Raw genomic sequence first — 20803 nt, 5'->3', positions numbered from 1 at the left:
TAGATGTGCAATTTACAAGAGCTGAAGTTCATAGCACTAAAATCAAGTAAATGATATTAGAGTCCAAGGGGATAGGTTGAATGGATTGACTACAAAGAATAGGAGTTACAGAATGCCCAAGTTACTGAAGTGTCCACTTACTCAGATTCTAGCCTACTCCAAACATTCACTATACCAGGACCTTCTGCAGACTTTATGGAGACCCATTTCATCTTCACGTAAAAAAGAATCCCCTAACAATTTTGCCATCCAGCAACTACAGAATGGGCTCACTCTGTCTCAACCTGGCAAGCTCCCCAGTGTTCAACCCAAGGCCGGACCAACACTTGTGGGATCTGGGCTCCAAATTAATCCCCAAGATTCTATGCTGAGTAACTCCCCAGGCAATCCAAGATTTTATACCTATATGAAGTTTGAGGGAGAGACTAGATACTGCTTTCTAGAATTGTGGTGCTTAGCTAAAACCATCAGAAGCAATCTTAATTCTGTATTTTTTACAAATGTATTCTTAGGGCCTCATTGAAAATTTACTGCTATTGCATCTGCTTGTCAGGTTTCTAGGTTGAAAATTTATGGCTGGTGAAGTGTTTGACCTACGGAAGAAGGCAGATGAAAGAATGTAGGTGAAGTGCATTTCCCTGGTTCGATGCGAGTTCCCAAGTCCTAGGCAGGAGACTGACCCTGTGCTGTTCATTACAACGAGTTCACTTGCAATAAAGCAGAAAATCCAGTTAAACAGGACATTCTAAGTTGAAATATTGCTGTTCTTAAACACAAATTTAAACACTTCTGCAAGGCAGACCCTGGGGTACAATGATGCCCTCACAGGCTTACATTACAATTAAATAACAGAGAGACAAGAGAGATGGAAAAAAGAGGGAAGAAAAAAAGGAAATATACATGGCAATGGAGACAATGAAAACTGAAAAAAGAGGCCAAAAATGGCACATTCACTTTGGGCAAAGGACATGGGGAAAGAAGAGAGAGGAAAAAGAGAGAAAAGTTTGCTTCCCTTTTCTAATCCATTTGGAATTCTAGTGAACGTTACCTTCAACTATTAATAGTTAACATAGCAGTAGAAGATGGACTTTTATGTATCCAGTAAAATCCCTATCTGTAAGAAAAAATAAATCATCAGGGCCGGCCCCGTGGCTTAGTGGTTAAGCGCGTGAGCTCCGCTGCTAGCAGCCCGGGTTCGGCTCCCGGGCGCGCACCGACGCACCGCTTCTCCGGCCATGCTGAGGCCGCGTCCCACATACAGCAACTAGAAGGATGTGCATACAACTATCTACTGGGGCTTTGGGGGAAAAAATAGATAAATAAATAAAATGAAAAAAAAAATAAATAAATAAATCATCACATTTTAATAAAAACATTTTCTAGGGGGCGGCCAGGTGGTGTAGCAGTTAAGTTCACACACTCCGCTTTGGCGGCCCAGGGTTCCTGAGTTCGGATCCTGGGCGCAGACCTACACACCGCTCATCGAGCCATGTTGTAGCAGCATCCCATATACAAAACAGAGGAAGCTTGGCACAGATGTTAGCTCAGGGCTAATTTTTCTCAGCAAAAAGAGGAAGACTGGCAACGGATGTTAGCTCAGGACCAATCTTGCTCACCAAAAACAAAAACAACAAAAACCATTTTCTAACATTACAAAGACATTCACACAAACAGACAGGCCCAGAGAGACACACAGAGGAAGGCACAGTCAGATTCTCAAAGGCACTAATAAATAGGAGCACACAGACAGACAGGCCCAGGAAGACAGATGGACAGAGAAGTGGGCAAAGACTATACAGACACACACACAGGACATCCACCAGCATGGAGACCCCTAGTGTCTGATTCATTCTGTATTTTCTCAGACATTGAAAGATAACATTTATTGTTCCAAAACACAAATTTTTTTCTTTTTTATAAATGAAATTTCAGCTTTTCATTCAATCACATATTCATTAAATTCCTCGTAAATTCCATTTCAATCATAATCACACCCTTACTTAAACCCTCAACTCTCTCGTTGTGCTCACTTAGCAAAGCCAAAACTCTGTTTAAATCCAACTCTCTGCCTCCCTTGTACCTGAAAATAGCGGGAGAAAAACACAACCATGATGACTGGCCTCACCTGAAATTAAACATGTATGTACATACATGCACACCATTTTTTAAGTGGCCCTCAATGATGCCTGGCAACCATACTACATGTCTGTAATCCATTCACGCCTACATCATCATCTTTTCCTCTCCCCGTATCATTCTCATTGGCATAAAAAAAAAATACTATCTCAAACACATTCTTCTGCTGACCCCACTTCCTCTATCAGCTACCACCTCATTTCTTTATCCTCCTTTGCAGTAAACCTTTCTCCAAAGTCATCTAAATAAATGCACTCTTTCCAATTCCTCTGCTCCCATTTGTCTCTCAAACCCACTCTGATGATGCCATGGCCCCACCACTCCACAAAGTACTGTCTTTAAGGGCACCAATGGCATCCCTATTCTAGAGCCAAGCCAATGATGAAGGCTTAGTCCTCACGTCCTTGACCTATTAGGAATATTTAACACAGTGATCACATTCTTCCCTTGACTTCAGGACACCACACTCTCTTGGATTTACTCCTGCCTCACTGGTGGCTCCTTCTCTGTACCCTGTACTGGTTCCTCCACTTTTCTTCCAGCCTTTTAATGTAGGACAACTCCTAGGTTAGTCCTTACTGTTTTCTTTTTCAGAGTGTCTGCTCACTCTCTTAGTGATCTCATCTAGCACTTACAGACTCAGACAACGTCTGTATGGAAACCCACATATTGAATTGTCTACTTGACACCTCCACTCTGATATGTAATAGACTTTCCACACTCAACATGTCCACCACTAAACCTGTGCTGTTCTCCAAAAGCCTGCTCCATCTACTACTTCCCATCTCGATGATGGCAGTCCTATCCTTCCGGTTGTTCAAGCCCAGAGCCTTGAGTCACTCTTGTCTCCTCCTTCTCTCACAATTGCTAGCTCTACTTTCAAAGTGTATTTAGAATCTGACCACTTCTCATCATCTCTGCCATTATCACCCTGGTCCACGCCGCCATTATCTCTCATCGGAATCCCTGCAATCACCCCCAAGTGTCCCTGCTTATACTTTGTCCTCCTCCCCTGACTGTTTTCTGCATAGGCCATGTCCCATCATGCCATTTCTCTACTCAAAATCCTGCAGTGGCTTAGGGAAAAAGCCAAGTCCTTACAATGGACCAAAATGCCCAGATGATCTGGCCCACTCCCCCCATAACCTCCCTCTCGATTTATACTTTCCCCCTGCTGACTCTGGTCAAGCTTCAAAGAGTCGGGCCTCTTTGCTATTCCTCAAACACCCCTAGTGGCACTCCTGCCTTAGGGCCTTCGCTCTAGGTCTTCTGTCTGTCAGGACTGCTCCTGCCCAGATCCGCCAGGCTAGCGCCCTTGTCATTTTCAATCATTTCTCAAATCTCACCTTCTCAACAAGGCCTACCTGACGCATGCTGTTTAATAAAGAAAAGTGCCAACTACCCCAACTCCACCCCTCCATGTCGCTGGCACTTTCAATCCTTCTTACTTTGCTTTAATTTTTTTTTCAAATAATTTATCATCTTCTATCATACCATATAATTTACTTATTTATTATGTTCTCTCTTCCTCCTGCTAGAATGTATCTCCAAAAGGACAGAGATTTTTGTTTTATTCCCTGATGTACCCCAAACCCCTAGAGCAACACCTGGCACAGAGCAGATTCCCGCATTCAGCAGGGGCTCACTGAGAATTTACCACGTGCCAGCACTGGGAACTGAGGGCAGAGCAAGACAAACATGGTGCCTGTCGCCTTGGAGCTTACAGTCTAATTCTTACTGAGATTTCCTGGAGGCGACTAATTTTTAGAATCTTCCAAAGAAAGTAGAAAAGCACCAAGAAGAATTGCATCAACCACCCTCTCAGCACTGTAAATGCTCTAACTAAACCAACCGTCAGACTTGGATGACTGAAATAGACACGGTAACCAGGTGCCTTGGGTTTCAGCCTTCAGTTCTATTCCATACATTTTAGAGACTACAAACCAGGACTCCAAGGCTCCCCACTCCAGGATGTAAAACAGAATTTGCCCTAATGACACTGGATATAATGAGGAACAAAAGAAACCACACAAGGCACTATGTCATTCTAGTCTTGCAATAACTCCTCCCCTAAATGAAAAAATATGCTCCAAATGAAAATATCTCCATTTAAAAAATCCCCCTGACATGGTAATCAAGTCTTATGCTTTATTCAATAAGTAGCTGGACTGAAACCCTTCCCTGCCCATTCTTCTGCAGTTCTGGCAGCAAATTGATAACCTCGGGCAATTTTTAATTAGCACCCTTTAAAAATGGTTTGTTAAATTAGTCAACTATGAAATAACCTCACCTAAATGATTAAGCTCAAATTGCATTTCAAATCCATCACCTGTTTTTACTGCCTGAACATACCGTCACTCCAGGATTGTTAATTACAATGTTTACCGGCCTGTGTTTTAATATGTGCATACACAGTGGGCAGCAAATGCCAGCTGGCATATCTCTGCGCTGCTGTTTCAAGTGGCCTGCCGCCATTTGGTGTTGACATTTCTATTACCAGAAATATCTCTGGCTCCATCCTTAACCCAGTGGAGATAGTATTTAAGATAAACCTCCTTATGCCCAGGTAAGTCACCTGTGTTACTCAGTGTGAACCGAAGCTAGGGCCTGCTTAGCAAGGACTTCCTGGTGGCCATGCTTAATGGCCATGACAGCTGTGCTAATCATTGGAGGCCACTCCTTCCTCACACCCTTCACACCCAAATAGTACTCCTGAAGCACCTGTTATTTAGCAAGTGTGTTCATATGATCTTATTTAATTTCAAAATAAGACTAGGAATCAGGTAGTTTTAACTCCAACAGACAGATGAGAAAATAGAGCATCAGGAGGTTTAAATAACTCACCCCGAGTTAGAGACAGAGCCAGAACACGATCTCTGGTCTCCTGACTGCAAGTCAACTGCCACCACCTAGTGCCACCATCAGCTCCAGCCTCCTCTCAAACATCTCCTCACGCGTCTCCCTTGCTCAAGATTTGTCTCCCTCCAATCACGTCTCTCACTGCAGCCTGAGCAGTCTTCTCAAAATGCACACCTGCTGTATAACTCTTCTGTACATGGCTTCCCACTGTACTCAGGCTAAGGTCCCAGATCATCCTACAAGGCTCTGTGTCATCTGTCCTCTGCCTTCCTCTCTCGTCTGCTCCCCACACTCCACCACGCTGACCCCTTCCATTCTCTGAACTCTCTTTGCTCTCTCAAGACCTCTGTACAAGCTATTTCCCCTGCCTATGACCCAGACCCTACCCCTTGTACTTCCACTGGATTTGTCACTGGGCTTTCCAGGCAGCCACTATGGAAGCCAAATCCCAGGCACTCCACTGAGGTCTGCCCTGGCCTCTCCCAGGGGGAGGGCAGCATTGGTGTCCACGCCTGACTTGAACAGACCCCTGGAACCCAGCCTTCACTGGGGGAGAACAAGGGGACAGTCGTGTTAGGTGAGGGGACAGCAGTGGTGGGATGCTCATAGACCAAGCAGCCAGTGGCAGCCAGTGGGAAAAGGGGGCCATGGAAATCGGGGAAGGGGTATAAATTTGATCCAATATATTATTATTATTATTATTATATTTTTGTGAGGGAGATCAGCCCTGAGCTAACATCCGTGCTAATCTTCCTCTTTTTGCTGAGGAAGATCGGCTCTAAGCTAACATCTATTGCCAATCCTTCTCCCCCCCTCCCAAAGCCCCAGTAGATAGTTGTACGTCATAGTTGCACATCCTTCTAGTTGCTGTATGTGGGACGCAGCCTCAGCATGGCCAGAGAAGCGGTGCGTCGGTGCGCGCCCGGATCCAAACCACTAAGCCACCAGGCTGGCCCATCCAATATATTATTATATTAATCATTCTACACTATCAAGATGTCTTTCTTATATCCTAGATGGTTCCAGAATCCAAAGGCAAACAGATCATTTTCCCTTGGCTTGTGTGGTTCTTTTAGACATTGGTAAGGAAGAAGTCAACTTAAGGAGAATCCGTCAGGTGACTAGCATTGTTAAATTTCACCCTGCCTGCTTTCCACTCACCTTTCACATGTTCCTCCCTTACAGGGCTGTTGTCTGGTAAAAGGAGATGAGGATTCTTTCTGGTTCGAATTTGCTCCATGTGATCTCTTCCATGAGGGAGTGGTTTCTAGGAGTTTTCACACCTGGGCTGGAACTGGGAGGATTCTAGTCTAGCTCTGGCTGGCAATAAGAATCCCAATAGTTCTGGCCTCAAAATTGTTCTCTAGAGCTAGGTAAAGACTTGCACAATCTCAGAGCTAGAAAGAACCCTAGAAGACATTGACTCTGGTGCTCGAGGCTCATTTGATTGACATGTAATCCTATTTGCAGATAAACAGGACTTTGCATACATACCCTGAACTCTACATACATACCATGAACACAGTTATATTCATGTAAGTCTTTAATTCCCCTAAGGCAACCACAATATTGCAGAATATTTTTTTACACCTCCAAACATACAGTTGACTAAGGACACAAACATCTTATTTGTTCAATATTGAAATGTACCTATTGGAGAACTTCCTCCACCAGGTGGCAGCCAAGCCTTACTAAAATACAGTGTGTCAAGATAACTGCCTCAATTGATGAAAAGTAAATAGCTTTAAGATCAAACTGCAAATGGAGTGCTTGTCTCTAATGACTTGGGTTTGACCCCATGGAAATGGTATTCTCTAGAAGATATTCAACATCAACAATGGAAATCATATGGTATGTGAAGGTTCCTTCCAAACTCAGGGATGACATTTTACTACTGACAAAGCAAGGCCACAAGGAAGAGAATTTTACAGTGGCTTCTCCATTCAGGATGCTCTACTGTTTATGCCTGACAGCCTGTTCCCTTGTGCCTTGTAGAAGAACTTGATCATTATCTCTACCTCAGTGTTAGCACTTAGAGGCTACACGGTGCTCAAGACCAACTTTCCAGGAACATGGAAGCTGGCTGCTTCCAAGCAGAGCTGTGACTAAGCTCTACCTCCCTTCATTCATTTCCTCAAATTATTGGCACAGAGGTCCATTTCCTCATCAAACTGTAAAGTCCTTTAGGGGCAGAAACTGCCTATTCATCTTTGTTTCCCTTTCTCCTTCTCCAGTGCTTGGTCCCTACTTGTTTCTTCAGTCTCTTCTGTCACCATTTATTCTTACAATTCATTTATCTGGCTAACTCCGCATTATTTCTTTTTTCCTTCTTTTTTGGAGGGGGACTTCCCTGATGCCCCAGACCCTTTTTGCTTAAATTTGCAAGAATTGGTTTTTGTTGATTGCACCCTAGAACCCTGCATGATGTTGACAAGGACTACATATGCCTTCAATGCTTAACAGAGTGTCTAAGATATAGTCAGAGCCAATTCACGAGAAGGAGTGAGTACTGAATTTTATACATAGTAGGAACTGAACAAATGCCCGGGGGCTAGCATATAAGACTTCTAGTATCAGACTTCTCTATTTTTTTCCTCTGCTACACTAGAAGGAGGGGACGCGAACATTCCCTCTCTTTCTGAGCTTCTGTCCTCCTTGTTCTCAAGGAAAGAAACTAAATTTTTGGTTGCTAATAATTCAGTCTAAGAACAAGCTTTGAGGGGAAAAGGAGAGTGGACTGGAGAAGCAGACAACAGGAAGGAGCTTCATCGGAGACAGAAAGAGCTGTCCCTGGGCTGAGGTGGTGGATTGTATTAGGAGGAAGCAGCAAGACCCCAGAGAGAGGGACAGTGTGCAACGTCTACAGAGATAGGACCACTGATGCAGTTTGCCAAAGATTCCTTTCTCCCACGTAGAGAGCTCTCAGGCCTAAAGGGAATGTGTAGACAATGGCAACAGGTGTCTCAGTGATGACCTATATGAACAGATGCCAGGTCTCTACTGTGTAAGGCCCAGAACCTTGGAGAAGCCCTTAAAATGACACGTTGTATTTCGTGGCAGCCTAAAGAAATAGATGTTTAGCTTCAAAATAGAGTAACTTAGAGAACATAAAGAAAGGTGACATTCTCACATATCTGAGTGTGTGAACCTAGATTCACATGTGCCACAGTTATTAAATAAATTGGAAGCACTCAGGGTAAGTTTCTGTATTTATTCAGCCTTTGCACTGAGCTGTTGGTTGTAGTGCTAGTCTCTTGATCTGATCAGGGAGCTCAGTGCTTTAATATATACAGAAACAAGGGAGCAGGGATACTGCGTGTTCCTTACAGGCTGCATGGGACAATGCTATTGTTTGGCTTAGGTTAGGAATAGAGATCACGAATGTTTCTCTTTCAGTGTTTTGCCTTGTTGTAAGTCTGAGGTCAAACGTATGATGTCAAACGCTCCCAGAACAAATGGAACATTCTCACTTCTTTGCTTCTAATGATTTACTACAACCATCTTCTAACTCAGAGGTCAAAGAATCAAGGAAATTGAGACTTCCATCTTCAACTTTTAAATTAAAATCTACCAGGAAAATTTCAAGGTGAGAAAAGACATAAAACCACATCAATATATCAACTATAAGACAAAAGAAAACTGTATAATCCTCTTCATAAGAAACTGTCCCTGTGGAGGGAGGCAGCCTCCTTATTCTAACCCCTTGCTCACTGGGAAGAGAGGAAGTAAAGCTGTACTATTTGTGCCAGGGTAGTGAATAATGGAAGACTCCTCAGAATAATTTTATATGAATAGCTCCATGGTACAAAACAAACCTTTGAACACACCATTCAGTTTGACAAGGAAGATGTCTAAAGGAAATCATGGGGGCATGATCATAATGTGCCCAAATGAGGGAGTAAATATTCACCACAGGTCATGCTCAGAAGGCAGTTTGCAGAGCCCCTCTGGAGCAGGGCAGAAATCACTTTGACAACTAATTTGACTTATAGTGTGACCTGTGCAGGTGTGGCCTTAGTGAAGACCTGCTGGGTTGCAAAAACAGAAGCCCAAAGAATTATTGTTTATGATTAGCAGGATTCAGGCCTGTTACCCGCTGTTTACAGCCAGTATCCATTCTGATTGGTCAGTGCCTGTCTTTCCAGGGATCTCATACCATATCATCCAGAACCCAGTTTCTGGAAGTATAGCCAATTCTCAAGAGAACCAGGAAGTCGATGGCAGTTTCCCTCTACCTCCCACAGAATAAACAGAGATGCCTATGAGAAGTTCTACACCAGCGATGGCGGGACAGATAGATAAAACCAATAATGGAGAAAGGTGGCTTGAAAACACTCTTTGTAATAGTGAAGGCATACTATTTGGGGGAAAAGAAAAGAAGGATTTGAGAGATGTGGCAAAGAAAAATTTAAGAGATGTAGCAGAGAAAAAGTTGGCAAGAGTTGCTAAGAGATGAGAACCTTGTTCCTCAAAGAACAGCCACTACAAGTGTCAGATTACCTGGGCCTCCTGCTAAAGACTGCAGATTCCCGGCCCCTACTCCAGAAGCACAAAATCAGAATTGTGGCGAGGGGGAATGAATCAAGGGAAGCTGCTTTTTTAACTAGTTTCCCAGGTGATTCTTGAAGAAATAGTATGAGAAGGAGAAGAGAGATGGCCACTCTTTATCCTATGTAAGTTTGGAGTGCTATGGAGCATCCAAGAGGAAGGCTCTGAACGCAACTGGAAAGACAAGCAGAGGGTCAGAACTAGAGTTATAGATTTGGGATGAATCTGAATTTCCTGATAAAATATAGGCAGGTAATGACACTTGAAGGGGCAAGTTGTTTGTTTCTATATTCAACTTCCAAATACCTTCCTGTTTAGGAAGACTCCTTACTGAGTGGATTTTGGTGGAAGCAGGGCTCCACTTCCCGCTGTGGGAACCTAGAAGCCAGCTATTCCCTGCCCCTGCCCTCTAGTGGCTGGAGGGTGAGGATGTATCAAGACCAGGTCAATTAGATGCTTCTGCTCAGGACTCTGAGTCTTAAAGGAGAAACTCAAAGATGCAGAAAGAGTTAAGAAATGATTCACAGCAATGATCTCCCTAGCGTCGAGGCGCCCATGGCGATGCCTGACCCAGACTCTTCTTTGGTTGGGAACTTGACTTCGTAGAGCCATTTGCCAAGTATGACTTTTTACCTTACCTCTGAATGTATGAGCTACTCATATATTTTTCAATAAATTCCTTTTCTGCCTAAGTTTATAAGATTTGAAGAACACTAGAGAACAAAAGTAAATGCATGATACAATCCTCCAGATATTGGAGAGAAAGAAACACAAAGATATGAGACAGAGAAAGCACGCTCTGAGAGCAAAGGGTCAAATGATTGCTTGAGATAAGGATTCAGGAGAGTGCAATACCATAGAAATTAAGAAAGAGTTCACTGAAGAAAGAGAAGAAACTGATGTGTGAGGGTTGGCCATTTCCTTTTCTATCCTCCCAGATTGCTTTGACCACATTCTTATTTTAAGAATTATAATTATTATAACAATAATTACATTATAATAATTATATTAATAATTAATATAGTATATTTATAATTAATTATTAATTATAATTATGTCCCCCCAGTAGACTGTTGGTACCACTAGAGTAAGAACCATCACTTATCTCCCATTGCAGTCATAGGGTATTTCCTATGCTGTCCCCAGCAGGTGCTCTGGAAATATGTGAGGAAGGCAGGGGGTAAGAAAGGAAAGATTGAGCCTTAATAAAAGGTAAAACATGCAGAATGGGAATTCCCCTGGGCCTCCTGAGACATAAACTAAGCCAGGCCCTGTGTGGTCCTTCCTCCTCACTGGGAGGTTGCCAAGCAGTGCCTGGGCCCCGCCACAACCTCTCCCCAGCTGGGCAGTGTCCCTGCTTGCTCCTTTCAAAGGACTCTCTTCTTGCCTTTCTCCTCCCACAGACCCTTTAATGTCCTTCACTTTTTTAAGAGAGGCAGAAGAGTCTTTGATTTCAAGCAGCTTTCTTTAGCTTTCTACCTTGCAAAAATTCCTGAGTCAAGGGAATGCAGAGGGCGTAAACCTTTGTCTGAAATATGAAAGAGGAAAAAATACAATGAACAAAATACAAATTACTATCTCAAAAAGTTATCTTCCAACATCTCTCTCTTACTCATTTCCATGAGATTATGAGAATCAAAGGTCTCCTTCATCTGTGTTACTCTGTGACCTCAGCATCATTGTTTGCACACAGAATGTGCTTAATACATTGTTTGCACACAGAATGTGCTTAATACACAGAACAATAAAATTCATTCAAGTGGAAGGGAAGAAATCAACAGAGAGAGAGGGGTTAACGATGCAAATAGGTGGGTAGAAGTTCCTAGAAAAATTGGAAGAATTGGATTAATTAAGCAGTGGGAGAGATTATATTTAGAAATGCGAGACCCTTCTTAGCAGGGCAAAGTGAGAAGACAGAAGAAAAGCCCCCTCCTTCTGGTGAGAAGAGGCCATAAAGAAGAGCAAATGTACAAAACTCCCATTCTTGACCTTACAAAATATGTTTATTACAGCTAACCTGTTCTTATTCTTCCACTGTGTACTAGCTATGAGAGCAGTAGATAACTTGTCTTCTTCTTAGATCTCCAAACTGAGAGGAGCTGGTCCTAACCCGATACAGTGACTATTGTACAGCACTCACTGATCCTGGAAGTGGTGCCAGATGCATTGACCAAATACAACTTTTAGATTGTCTTTAGAAATTGGGAAGAGAGCAGATAGATGTTTGGCGACCAGAAGAGCAGGCTAAGTCAATAATGCTCCCCTAAATATTCCATTTTCTCACCCATTTCTCAGTGCCCTTGCAGTTAATTGGAGCCATCTGACTAGCTCAGGATAACAAAATATGAGTAGAAGGGATGGGGTCAATTCCAAGCTGAGGCAGTTGAAAGGCCCTCACTTCTGCTGGCAGGTCTGAGGAACAGGATGTGCCTTCCAGATGATGGGGCAGAAGCTGGTCAGCGTGGGTCCCCGAGCATATGGAGCAGAATGCCCTACCGACCAGTGCTGGACATGCAGCATGAGTGACAAATAAACATCTTTTATTATTATTATTATTATTGCAGCATAAGTGACCCTACCCTAACCTGTCCTATTTACTTTGCAATCTTCTTTTTCTCCCTTGATACGATTCACACCGTCCTCATCTTTCATGGATGACCCTTTCCGTAAAATCAACATTAGAGTCTCAAACCTGCCTAAAGAAGTTGCAAAACAACAGAGCAGTCATTCTAAATCACTCCCTACCATGCTCTTTGGCACTCCTCTAGAGACATTGTTCCAAGTGCATTAGGGAAAACGTCAAACAAGATGCGGTAAGAGAATGGTGGAGGAAGGTGACAGTTCCCCTCAGATTTTAGGGCCAGTAATCCAGGAGTCTCATAGAGTTTCAAAGGCATATAATTTCTTTTCATATAATGAGGTACCCAGTTCTCCACCTTGTTCTACAGGAACTTGGACATCTGTTAGTTTATGATCCCACTAATTCTTCTGTCTCCTAGAATGCCCACATCGTGACCATTTTCTCCTGTGACAAGAATGACAGACCACCCAGCCTTGCTCAATGAGTATCAAATGTTCCAAGGCATCCTGAGCCCTGTCATAGAAGATCTTTGCTGTTTGAGTAAAATTAGGATTATGCTATAGGCCATATAGGTCCCCGTATTTGGGATGAGGGATGAAGGGAGACAGACTCACTGGTTCTGGGCATCTGAGTTGCTGGTTCTCAAATCTAAACCTCCTTCACAGTTGCATTTGACAATTTGCCTTTCCCAAAAGCAGCTTGATTTCCAACACTAAGCAGTTAGAATTTTATAACAAAGAGGAATGTTGTACTGAAGTTATAATCTAATTTATTAATGAAGAATATGAAGAAAGGTCATCTTTTGGACCTACAAATAGAACTTTATGTGTTAAGAGGAGAAGAGAGAAATAAAAGGGGATATATGTGGAAAGGTGGGGGGCGGGGGGAGAGGGCATGGGAGGGGCATGCTCAGAAGGAGTCTAGGAGTCCAGGAGCGTGTAGAGGGACAGTTGAGGTGTTCACATATCTGGGGGTGCATGTGGGTGGGAGACGGCAGGGGAGGAAAGCTATCAGCTCTCCACTGTCCATCATGTAAGGAGCAGGCAGGCCACCGCAGGAGGTGCCTTACATACAGCATCTCATTTAATCTTCCCATTAACTGATATTATCTTTGTTTTACATGAAAAAACTGAGACTTAGATGAATTTATCAAGTGAAGAGGCGGCTAAATTGGAATGCAAAACCAAGCCTTCCCTACTCCAAAGCCCAAGTTGTTTTTTTCAGCACTTGATAAATTTTACCTGTTGAGAGTCCTATCTCTGTAACATCATTACTTTTCCTCTACCAATATAGAGCTCATGGTCTACCCTTGTCCAAGCTAAATCAGGTGTGTCCCTCTAAAATTATACATGTGATAAATAACATTATCACACCTATAAAAGGAAAATTTTCCACTTACCACTACACATGCCTAGGGGAGATCAAAACCGAATGCTGGGTTTCACCAAAATTGTTTCCAACCAGGTGAAGTTATTGAACAACCACGAACTTTTAGCAAACTACTATCTAAACCAAGCTGATAAAAGACTCAGAATTTTGAGTAATCTGGTATGTCAGAACCTTATAGACTCTTTTCTGACCAATGGGCTTGTTTTAGCCAATCATGTACAGACTTATGGACTCATTCTGTTCAATTCAGAGAGGAAGTTTTCAATCATTACTTAGCATAACTACACTGAAGCCCCCATTCTAGTGGATAAAGCTCCTTGATCCCCACTTCCACTTCCACCCCAGTTAACTATTTAGTGAATTTCTTCAGTGGTGTGTCTTCCCTTGCATGGCAAGCAAGTAAATAAATTCAGGTTGTTGTTTTTTCCTTTATAGTTCTGGTGGGCTTTGTTTTATTTGGTGACACACCTGATTACCCTTCCCCATCTTGATTATGGAGGTAGGCTTCCAAAATGTTTGCTTTTTCCTAAATTGTCAGCTTTCAAGAAGTGTCAAGAATCTTGAATCCCTAATATACATCATCTTGATTGCACATGTCCAAGGCAATTCAGGGGATATCTGAGTCATAGTCTCTACGATACTGGCCTTCCATCATGCCAGAAGTACCCTGATTCCAATTCTCTCTCAGAGTTGAAGCTGATGCTTTGAAAATGATTATATTATATTAACTCCAGGGAACTCCCAAGGAATAACTTTTCCTGCACTCACTCCTCACAGAAATCAGTCACAGAACCACCATCTGTGAGAGAGAGAGAAAAACTACTGGCCATGAGCTGTGTTAATGGCGGGATGATATCCTAGAAGCGAAGAGCACCTGCTCAGCATCTTCACTGATAAACATCATGTAGAACACCTGCTTGACAATGGCAGCTCTGCTAGTCCAATTTTTATTCAGTTTTTCTTAATTATCATTCCCAAGTTCCTCAAATAAGCAAGCCAATGTTATCTTCAAAGAGCAAGATCATACACTGTGACAGAACATTCAGTCATTAAGCAAACATTTGCCAAGAACCTACTACAAGTCAGGTACTGGGCTAGGCTGAGGATGAAAATGTGAATAAGATGTAGAGGTTATTATCCTCAATGAGATTAGGAGACCTCAGTCAGGTGTAGAAGTCAAACTAAGAATCTCCATAAAAGTGTCTTAAGTGCATAACAGAGGCATGTCCTGAGTGCTGTGGGAACACAGCAGTAGCAATTAACACTGAGGTCTGGAAGAATTTAACAGACAAATTGAGAATTGAGTTGAGTCTTAAAGAAGAAGTGGAATTTGGCCAGATGGGGGATACGCTGGAAGGTCTTTCTAGGCAGAGACAAGAGCATGTGCAATATACTGAGGATGAAAGAGTTTGCATATGGTCAAGATTTGACAAATTACTTTGAATTACTGAAAGAGGCTGGAGTGGGGGACGGGGGTTATCATGAAGTCGGCTTGTAAAGGACTGACTGTGCAACACTAAGGAGTTTGAACTTGACCCTTTAGGCAGTGAAGAGCTAACTGAAATATATAAAGTAGTTTGTGGGCACTTCCACTTCTGGTCAGTATGGAGTAACAGACACCAGATTTACCCTACCATCTTAGACAAGTAAAAAAATGTACAAAATATATGAAACAATGATTTTCAGAACTGGACAACAGCCAATGCAGGACTGTCATTCCTGAGAAAAGGGAAACAAATGAGCTGAGCCCTACAATTACCCCAGCTTATTGTCTGGAGGAAATTTCCAGGTTGCAGGGCAGGGGTTGGCCTTGCTGAGTTGAGGATATAGAATTGAGAATTCAGGGAGACTAAAGTGGCTAGAATTCAGAGGATGGAATACTGGAAAGGAGAGAACTACAGGGAGAGGAGAGAGCTGCATCTAGAGAAGACTACTTCAGAAGAGACAAAGAGAGAGCTCCAGAGATCTCCAGGGATTCCCCTCAAGTCTTCAGCTGAGTACTGACCACTGCATGTCTATGAGGCAACTTCAATAGCTAGGAAAAACCAATGGAAAAACAAACAATCACTGGACTTCACACAGGGCCAGGAATAGTTTGTATTCCTACAAGCCAGAGTGGAAGAACCTTGTGACACATGGTGTTGGGTGGGGTACTCAGAAGGTGTTGCCTCAGTAGTAGGGAAAATTAGCCTTAGACTGAAGATGCCTCTGGTTCTATGTAACAGAACTTAAAAGTGAGTCTCAAAAGGATTCAAGTGTTTCCAAGTAACAGAACACAAAGCAAGGCTCAAGAATATACATATAGGAGATATGAATATAGAGAGATATCTATCTATCTAGATACATATCTCCTATATATACAACAAGGGAAAATTCACAATGTGTGACATCTAATACAACATTTCCAGGTATGCAAAGAAGCAAGAAAATATGACCTATAATTAGGACAAAAGTATATTGATAGAAACAGACCCAAAAATAGTAGACAAGGACATTAAACAGTTACATAATTATATTCCATATACTCAAGAAGGTAAAGGAAAATATTGCATGTTAAGTAAAGACATGGGGGATATAAAAGGGAACCAAATCAAACTTTGAGAGATGAAAAAAAAAAATCAATGTTTTAGATGATAAACTGAATGGAATTAAGTGCAGGCACTGAAAAAGATAGAAAACTTTAAGACATAGCAAAGAAAACTCTCCAAAATGAAACACAGAAAGGAAAAAGCCTGCCCCCCACCAAAAAAAGCAGCATATAAAACATCAGTGAACTGTGAGACAACTTCAAAAGGATAATATAGTATAATTGGTGACCCTGAAGAACAGAAGAGAGAGAAGGTAAGACAGAAAAAAAATACTTGAAGAAATAATGGAAGAAAAATCTCCCAATTTGATGGAAATTATGAATGACAAATCCAAGAAGCTATATGAACCCCCAGATGCATAAAAAACTATACTAATGCACATCATAATCAAGCTGCTTACAACCAGTTATCAAGAGAAAATCTTTTTTTTTTTTTTTTTTTTTTTTTTAAAGATTTTATTTATTCATTTTTTTCCCCCCAAAGCCCCAGTAGATAGTTGTATGTCATAGGTTCACATCCTTCTAGTTGCTGTACGTGGGACTCGGCCTCGGGTTGGTCGGAGAAGTGGTGCCTTGGGGCGTGCCCGGGATCCGAACCCGGGCCGCCAGCATCAGAGCGCGCGCACTTAACCGCTAAGCCACAGAGCCGGCCCTCAAGAGAAAATCTTAAAACCAATTAGAGACAAAAAAGTCACATGTGCAGAGGAACAAAGACAGGAATGATAACTGACTCCTCCTCAGGAACAATGCAAGACAGAAGACAGGGGACCAACATTTTTAAAGGAATAAAAGAAGAACTGTCAGCCTAGAATTCTATACCCAACTTGCAAAACAAGGCAAAATAAAGATCATTCAGACATATAAACACTGAAAAATTCATCACCAGATTTTTACCACAAGAAACGTTAAAGGAATTCCTTTAACATGGAAAATGATATCAGATAGAAATCTATTTTAACCAAAGGAATGATGAACACTGGAAATGGTAAATATGTAAGTAAATATATTATTTTTTCTTATTTTAAAAATATTTTTAAAGGTAATTGACTATTGAAAGCAAGAAAAATAACAATGCGTTGTGGGGTTTATAACATAGGTAGAAGGAAAATATATGACAATAACAGCACAAAGGACAGCCCTAACGGGCTGCAGCTCTGGCTTCTACTTCTCCTCTGAAAAGTCATGGCCTCTGGTGAAGATAGACTTTACCAAAGAGTCACGCCAAGTCTCACTGTGTTCTCTACAACAAGCAATAAAACGCCACATTGTATCCCTGGCTTCTGAACTCTTCAGTTCTCAAAATGGCCAATACTTTCAGGAATCATTACAACTTGATGGCCTTATCAAATACCTGTTATGTATCAGACTGTGAATTACCAGAAACTGCAATTTGTGCCATGAATCTGATAATCCTTTTTTCTCCTTTCCAACTAAAATGGCCATATTATTAGTTCATTCATTCGTCTGACAAATATTTGATATTTATAAGCCAGCACTGTGACAGAGGCACTGTACACACAGGAATACCTCGGTCAAACAAACCAGTGTAGTTTCTGTACCCATGGAGCTTAAAATACAGTAGAGAAGACAGTCTATAAACAAACAAAAATATAATTACATGTTGTCTTAAGAGTTGTAACGGAAAAAAAGAGAAAATATTAGGAGGCAGGTGCTAAGTAGATAAAGTGGTCAAAGGAGTCCTCTTTGAGAGCTAACATTTAAACTGAGAACTGAGTAGGAATGAGCCACAAGAAGAAAAAAACGTTTTCAGGTACAGCAATAGCGTATGTAAAGACCTCCAGATGGGAAAAACTAGATATGTCTAAGGTGCGTGAAAGACAAGAATAGTCAGCTGAGAGTGGTAAACCAGAGCCAGATCATGCAGGGCTATAGTAAGAAGTTTTCATTTTCCTCTGTGTACCATGGAAAGTCATTATAGCGTAAAAATAGAAGAATGACATGCGTGACTTAATCTACATTTTAAGACTATCTCCCTTGCAAGTGTGTGGAGAATGGATTGTAACGGCACAGGAGTAGAAACAGGGAAATAAGTTTAGGAAGCTGTCACTGAAGGACAGGCAGGAGAGGAGAGGGGCTTGATCAGAGTGGTGACAATGACAGAAGTTAAAGGATTTGAGATGTGTTTTGTAGGTTGAGCTGGTGGGACTATTTTGGCAGTTTACACGTAAGCTGTGAGGGAGAGAGTGGAGTCAAAGGTGAGTCCACCTGGCTGGGTGATACAAAAGGACGGAGGACTGGAGGTGCGACAAATTTGTGGGTGGGAATCAGTTCAGTTTGAGAAGTTGGAGAGGCATCAGTGCTCACCCTGGCTCATGAGGCCACATCAACAGAAAAGCCAAAGAATTGGGCCTTGGAGCAGTATCTCTAAGAATCCAGATCAGAATCTCTAAGAGTTCAGATGAGAAATTAGATCGCCTGACTAAAGCAGATGTATCTAATAATGTCTAATCCATCTCTAATTCCAAACATGGCTTTCCCCTCTCTGTTGCTCTTTTCTTCCTCTCCTTAGGACTGCTCTGAATGACACCCTGCCTGAACTCCAGGTGGCCCCGTCACAGCCCCAGACTCCCTTGCACCAATTTAATAACACACGCAGCAACCTCGTTGGCAAGACAGAGACAATCAGAAGCTTTTTGCAAGCTGAAGACAGAGTCTAGTAGCCTATCCGGTTCTATCGCTCCCTTGTCTTTCCAACAAATTGAACGACAGGTTTTGCAGGCCTAATTATTTCTCGGGTAATCAATCTAGTCTTCTATCATTTCATCTCTCCGCCTCACTAAACGCAAGCCTATTTCCCCATTCCCTCCTCCATGCAAAGGAAGTAGCTCCTAGCTTCTAACCCACACTAATGATCTTGCCCTTGATTGATATTAAGCAAAAGGAGACATTTCAAGACAGGGCACGTCATCTTCAATTCCCAAGACCTGGAATTGTCACTCTAATGTTAGTGGACCTAAAAGTCTGGAGCCCCAGAAGGACGGAGAAGCCTGCTTACCATGACGTCCCCCACCTTTCACGCTATTCACCAGACCTGGAGGGCACCTGGGTCACGGGGGACAAGGAAGGCTTCCAAGCGCAGGAAGACATGCATCCATGTCCTGAAAGCACAAGTAGAACTGCGAGGACCACACTGTGGCCGGAAGACAGGGCTCTCTTCCCACACACTGAGGTCTCCCGGCAGAGCTCTTCCTTCTAAGAGCCACGACCCTAGACCCGAACACCAGAAAAGTCTGTCAAGCCACTGGCAGAGGTGCTGCCCCACGACAGCAAAGGAGGAAAAAACACCTCGTATAGGGGTTTTTCTTCCTCTCACTAAAGCTGCCATGCCAGCCTGTTAAGTTAATGACCTCAGAATCCCGGACCCCTCCTTGATGAAACACTTTAGCTGTACCCGTGCCAGCCTGGCTGCTGGTCTATTTCTGCGCAGTGAATAACTTCATGGCTCCTCATGGGTATGGGACTGTAAAAAGCCAGACCAGATCAATCACCAACTGGAAGAGATTTAAAAAGTCTGTAAAAGAAAAAAAGAGTTACAAGCTTTATTTCAAATTTGCTTTTCAATTTTGAAAAATGTGGAGATTTACATTAAAAGTTTTTCCAACAGGTGGAGAATAGTTAAATTACAATATTGTCACTCAATAAATTCTGAAGACTTTGAAATAATATAGGACTGTGCTTTTCATAGTACATGGTGGGGGAGAAATGCTAAAAATTATGTACAGAGTATAATTATAATCATAGAGAACATATACAAAACAACAATAATGGCAAAAATGCTATTGAGGAAATGCACCAAACTGCATTGTTGTTTGACGGGAAATTATATTTTTCCTTCCTAATCATTCTGTATTTACCAATATGTTCCTAATAAATTTACATTCCTATTTGAACAGAGACATAGTTCTTGTTTTACTTTTAAAACAAATTAGATATAAATTCTTCTGCTTGCTATCCACAGCCCTGTTAAAGGAAGAGGTATAATTTAAATCTAAATGTTTTTAAATTATTGTTAACAAAAGGTTAGTAGTGATACTATTCACAAAATATTATTTCTGTGAATTAAATTTAACCAAGTCCAGGAGAACTGAATTTGTTGTCAGAACATTGGGATCAACATTTTTTTTTTTTACTTTTTATTTTGAGATCATTGTAGATTCTCATGCAATGGTAAGAAATGACACAGAAAGATCCCATATACCCTTCCCCTATTTCCCCCAATGGTAACATCTTGCATAACTATAATACAATGTCACTCCAGGAAGCTGACATCTGTACAATCCACAGACCCTACTCAGATTTCACCAGTCTTGCACACATTCATTTGTGTCTATCTTTAGTTCTATGCGATTTTATCTCATGTGTAGACTTGTGTGGCCACCATCACAGTCAAGATTCAGAACAGTTCCATCACTGCTGCTCCCTTGTATAGCCAAAGCCACCCCGTCCCCACCCACCGCCCTCCTCCCAGCTCCCTAACTCCTGGCAATCGTGATCAATTTTTGGTCGATGAACAATTATTGATCCCCCATGTGCAAATCACGATGCCAAGCACTGGAGGATTGTGATGCAAACAAGAATCAAATAGACAGTGCAGCCTAATGGTTAGGAACCTAGGGCGGGAACCAGACTAACTGGGTGCAAATCCTAGGTGTGCACTTACCAGCCGTGTGACCTTGGCGAAG

General features: G+C 42.1%; 1 protein-coding gene across 1 annotated transcript in view; it reads left to right on the top strand.

Annotated features, from left to right (window-relative positions):
• TPK1 (thiamin pyrophosphokinase 1) overlaps positions 1–19999 on the top strand; it is a 353331-nt gene extending 333332 nt beyond the window's left edge. Inside the window, exon 9 of the mRNA XM_087432188.1 lies at positions 18631–19999. Coding sequence (XP_087288314.1) covers positions 18631–18641 — 11 coding nt within the window. The 3' untranslated portion in view covers positions 18642–19999. The remainder of the gene's footprint in view (positions 1–18630) is intronic.
• Positions 20000–20803: the final 804 nt, after the last annotated feature.

Source organism: Ceratotherium simum, chromosome 1 (assembly GCF_057802395.1).
Source record: "Ceratotherium simum simum isolate JZ-2026a chromosome 1, ASM5780239v1, whole genome shotgun sequence".
In the NCBI taxonomy this organism is placed as follows: domain Eukaryota; kingdom Metazoa; phylum Chordata; class Mammalia; order Perissodactyla; family Rhinocerotidae; genus Ceratotherium; species Ceratotherium simum.
The sequence above is the reverse complement of the archived record's forward strand: the minus strand, read 5'-3'. Positions and strand labels throughout refer to the sequence as shown.